Raw genomic sequence first — 4,938 nt, forward strand, 5'->3', positions numbered from 1 at the left:
TGTGAATTTATTAGCCGGGTTGCCAAAAAGCTCGCATTTTTATTGAAAAACTAACATCGATAAAATTTATGTTCCGGCGTATAAAATCACCTCAAAACCCTTATTATTAAAAATAAGAAAAAACACCACTCATATTTTAATTAATTAAAAATAATTATTTAATGAAAACATTTTCTATTTTTACGCCCTCGGTCTCCGTTCCTCGATCGCAACTCGAATAACTTTTAAAAATATATTTTAATGCAATCATATAGAAAATTATATTTTAAACATGCAAATATGCACAACATAATTAATTAATAAAATTAAAACATTTAATTAAAATACACAAAGAATTTAATAACTTGCGCATGTAGTTTACATAGACCTTAAAATTTTCGAGCGTTACACTAGACTAGGAGTTCAGTTGAGACAGTAGTGTAAGTCCTAAGCTGAGTGGATTTGTACAAGTATTTGTATAAGTCAAAGTCCTCTAGTGGATTTTATCCTAGGTGGTAGAAGGGGTGTAGGAGCAGTTGAAGTCTTTGAACATCCATAAACATATCTTGCTTACTTAACTGATTAACTATTGTTTTCAAAATGACTTGATCAGTTAGAGCATCTGTCAGTTCAGTTTCACCATAAATGAACTGACATATGCGACAACTGATTCTTTGTTTTTCAGTTATTCAGTTTACATAGGTTAAAATGTTTTATAGTTTAACAGGTTTTTTCACGATGGATTACTTCGAGTTTCTTCTGCTTGATTTTTAAACCAAACTCGATTTAATTCATCGGTGTTAACTTTCTTAGAACACGAGCTATTGCAGCTCATTGGAAAATTTAGTGTTTGAAGCATCTTCGAAGGTGCTAGTACACGATCCTTTATTATGACCAAAATCGTAAAAAAAAATTATAATTATTCGAGTAATTTCATTAGATTATTTAAATCCGTCAATTTTAAATTTAAAATATGGATTTATTTAATTCAATTTTTATTATTTTTGTATAATAAAAATAGATGTGACAATGAGAGAATCATTTTCTACAAATCTTTCGTAAAACGATTTCATTGGTCTTTATTCATGAGATGATTCAATTATGTCTATATTTATAATGAAAAGTAATATTTTTTGCATAAAAAAGTAATATTTTTTTTATGGATGACTTAAATAGAAGATTTGCCTCATTAAATTGATCCATGAAACCATTTTAATATATTTGTCTTGCTTGATAATATTTGGATTGGTTTGAAAGGTTAATCTAGTTGCAATGAAATACATTTATCAGATTATATTCCTAATCAAATTTATGTTCCTCCAAACAAAACCTAATTTTTACGGAAAAATAAAACAAAAAATTGCAAGGAGTGAGCGGAGTAGGACGCTTCGCGACTGTTAATTACACGATTTTCGTGGGTTACTCTCTCTGCTCGGAAACTGTGAATCATGGGAGGCGAGTCACCGTATGAGATCCACCAGATCGCCTACATAAAGCTGGTCCTCCATGCCCTAAAACACCGTACCTCCGCAGTCAACGCCGTCCTTATCGGGCGCCCCGGCGCCTTCGGGAATTCCGTCGAGATCATCGATTCAGTCCCACTTTTCCACTCACAGATTGGCCTCCTTCCTCCCCTCGAAATCGCCCTTACCATGGTCAGTTGTTGAATTTAAAAGTGATTATGAAATTTAGTTTGGGGTAACAATATTTCGTTTGTGAATTAGATAGATAGAGGAGTATTATGGAGAAAAAGGCTTGGGTATTGTTGGATATTTTCATGCTAATGAGAGGTTAAATGATTTTGAGCTCGCTGGTGTGGCAAAGAATATCGGAGATCACATCACCAGATATTTTCCTCAGGCTGCTCTACTTTTGGTGGGTTTTATACTGACATAAAAGTTGCTCATAGGTCAAAACTTTATTTTTTTTGACTGATGAAGATTGATGGTGTAAACTTTGTGAATTTTCAGTTGGATAATAAAAAACTTGAGGCTTTACCACAGGGAAAGGATCGAAGCCCCGTGATGCAGGTGTTTTTATTTGTCAAATTTCGAACTGTATACTTGTTTTGTTCTGTCGGACAGATGTATTGATTTAGGTTACCAAATTAGATAGAGTGGACTATTCTATTTTATGATCATTTTGCTACTGAGAAATTATTTATGACCAAAAAGTAATGTCTGAACCATAATTTACCATTATTTTAATAGTAAGATTCAATACTGGATAAATCTTTAACTCTTGTTGTGCATACACTGAATATTTCTTAGTTATTCGGATGAAACTAAACTCACAAGAGAAAATCTTTCAAAAAGTCATCTAAATTATAAAGAAAGAGGCCCTTACATCGTGCTTATCCTTTGGAGACCAAGTAACCTAAAATAGATGGTGATTTTAGTATCTAATAATGTTTTTGTTTGTAGTAGTTGCAACAAAATGACTTCTTTAGTCTGCCATTCCATTGGAATATGCATTAATAATGTTCTTTTGCTTGACGAATTTGTAAGGAGATACAAAGTTAGCAAATGAGACAAACCTATATATAATATATAATGTCAGGATATGGAGGAGTACGTTGGCCTTGTCTTCGGAAAGATGTTTATGTTCAAATGTTATCTACCTTGATTAGTCTGGTCTCACAAAGTGCCAGTTTGGATATAGGAGTCATATTTCAGAAAAGCATTTTATTAAGCTCGGGTTTTTAATTCATTTTATTTTATTTTTGAAAACGAAACAGTTTTAATGTTTGGATGCAATATTCAAATATAGTTTTTTTTTTATTTTTCAAAGAAAAGCTTAAAGAAAATCCCTGAAACTACTTTTTCTGAGTTCTGAAAAAGTTGTTACAAAGAGCTGTGTCCGATTTTTTTTTTCAAGTGATAGTTAAAAATGCTTGCCATAAAAGCGCTTGTCCATCCAAACACAGTCTCTCCATATATGTGCTGTTTGAGTTTTCTTTGACGGATAGCCTTGTTAAGTTTTTGTAATATCTGATTATACCCTTCACATCCATCTAATTTATTCACTGCGATATCAATAGACAAGTTTGAGGTTTATTGAACAGACTTGTAGATTTATCAAAAAGTGGCACCATACGATGCATCCCATCCAAGGTGGCATTTGACCTTAAGCTGATAAGTCATCTCATATCTTTTAGCAATCCAAACATGTTTGTATTTTAATTTTGGTTAATTTAGAGCTGTTTTGGCTGAGCTTATCTTTGACATCTAATAAGTTGTCAAACAAGTTAGAATTTGTTTTGAATAGTTTTAACTTAGCCAACTAGGCTCTTACTCTTAGACAAGAAATCTTCTTGATATGATTTTATTATTCTAGGACGCATTATATTAAATTTTTTATATTGTTATCCAAAACTAGTACAACTAATTAGCATGGGCATGTTCCTACTTTAGTTTTGGTATTTTGAAAAGGATTATATCATCGACATGCTGATAGACAAGACACAAGTACAGTTCTGCTAGGACATGTTGCATGAAATTTTTTAGTGTGTTTTTTCATCTTAATTAATATTTTAAATGAACAATGTGCTTGTGTTGGAAAAAGTTTGAGAGTGGTGAGGAAAATTATTGTTTCAATGACTTTCACTCTCTTGGCTTCATTATGGTTCTTCCACCATTAAACTTTTTTGGTAATCTAGTTGATGTATGTTGACAGTGTTGTCATTGGTGATTCTATCCAATCAATGAAAAATTCACCATGAGAAAGGAAATCGGAGTTAATCCTTTCGAATTTGTGTGTTGTTAACGTTTTTGTGTTTTCTTTCACTCTTCGCATGAAGCTGCACTAACAATTTTCAACTACTCTATTTAATCTTTTGTGGTGAGTACGCCGACCTAATGTTGTGACATTGGTGATTCTATTTGTTGAATGAAATATTCACCATGAGCAAGGAAATTGTTTTGTGTGTCGTCGATGTGTATGTGTTTTTCTTTACTCCTTTCTTGAAGCTGCTTCGACTTAATTATATTGCAACCCACCCAAACATACTCCTTAGAGTTTGTTCAATTATCGTGTGTCTTTCAATCTTCCTTAGCTCTACTCGAAGGATGCATCTAAAAATTGGAAGCTAGCTGGGCTAGATGGAAGCAATCACCTTACTCTCAAGGAACCATCAGCAAACATTGTCCTTTTGGATTACATCTCTTCCGAGAAATGGAAGGAGATTATCGACTTTGACGATCACCTGGATGATATCAGCAAGTAAGAATCATTTACTACTCACCTCTGTTCACCATCTATTTGAAAATATGGAACTTAACTTCTTTGATTTTTCGACAGGGATTGGCTGAATCCAGACCTTTACAAATGAGGTCATCGATTTTAAGTATTTTCGCTTGGACCCGATGAGCGGTGTCTACTTCTCCTTATTTACTTGGTTCCTGCTACTGAGTTTTTGGCGAGTTTTAACTTAAGTAAAATTTTGGAACTTTGTACTCTTATTATATCTGTTTTTGTTTCCATTCCTGAAAGTGATCATTTAGCCATTTTACATTGTTTTGGGAATCTGTTCCTACGGTTTTTATTTTATTTGGCTTTCATCTCGACAAAGAAAACCGGTTTTTGGAAAATAATAATATCATAATGTATATCTTTAATAATATTTGCTTCGAATTTTGATATGAGAATTGTGGATGTTTTAGACTTGAGAAAAAAGAACATTAATCTATATAGGCTCAGTCCTTTCTTTGAACTTGAGGATTTCATTAAATGAATAATTTGAGCATTAAAACTATATAAAATATGATTTTATAGTTTTCAATTGTAGGGAATTTTGAGATTAGAATGTAACATACTTTAATACGATATTTGGTATCTGTCTTCATAATTTACTTTTGATTTGATTCTTCTTTGGAAATTGAAAAGATTTAATATAATATAATATATGTATATATAAATATATATATATATATATATATATATATATATATATAAAAGCAG

General features: G+C 32.0%; 1 protein-coding gene across 1 annotated transcript; it reads left to right on the forward strand.

Moving 5' to 3' along the window:
- The first annotated feature begins 1,290 nt into the window (after window positions 1-1,290).
- LOC140838915 (ER membrane protein complex subunit 8/9 homolog) lies at window positions 1,291-4,598 on the forward strand. The gene is made up of 5 exons (XM_073205540.1): window positions 1,291-1,634; window positions 1,708-1,854; window positions 1,950-2,009; window positions 4,034-4,200; window positions 4,279-4,598. The coding sequence occupies exons 1-5, from the start codon at window positions 1,428-1,430 to the stop codon at window positions 4,307-4,309; spliced, it is 612 nt and encodes a 203-aa protein (XP_073061641.1). The 5' UTR covers window positions 1,291-1,427; the 3' UTR covers window positions 4,310-4,598.
- Window positions 4,599-4,938: the final 340 nt, after the last annotated feature.

This window comes from Primulina eburnea, chromosome 8, assembly GCF_022965805.1.
Source record: "Primulina eburnea isolate SZY01 chromosome 8, ASM2296580v1, whole genome shotgun sequence".
NCBI lineage: Eukaryota > Viridiplantae > Streptophyta > Magnoliopsida > Lamiales > Gesneriaceae > Primulina > Primulina eburnea.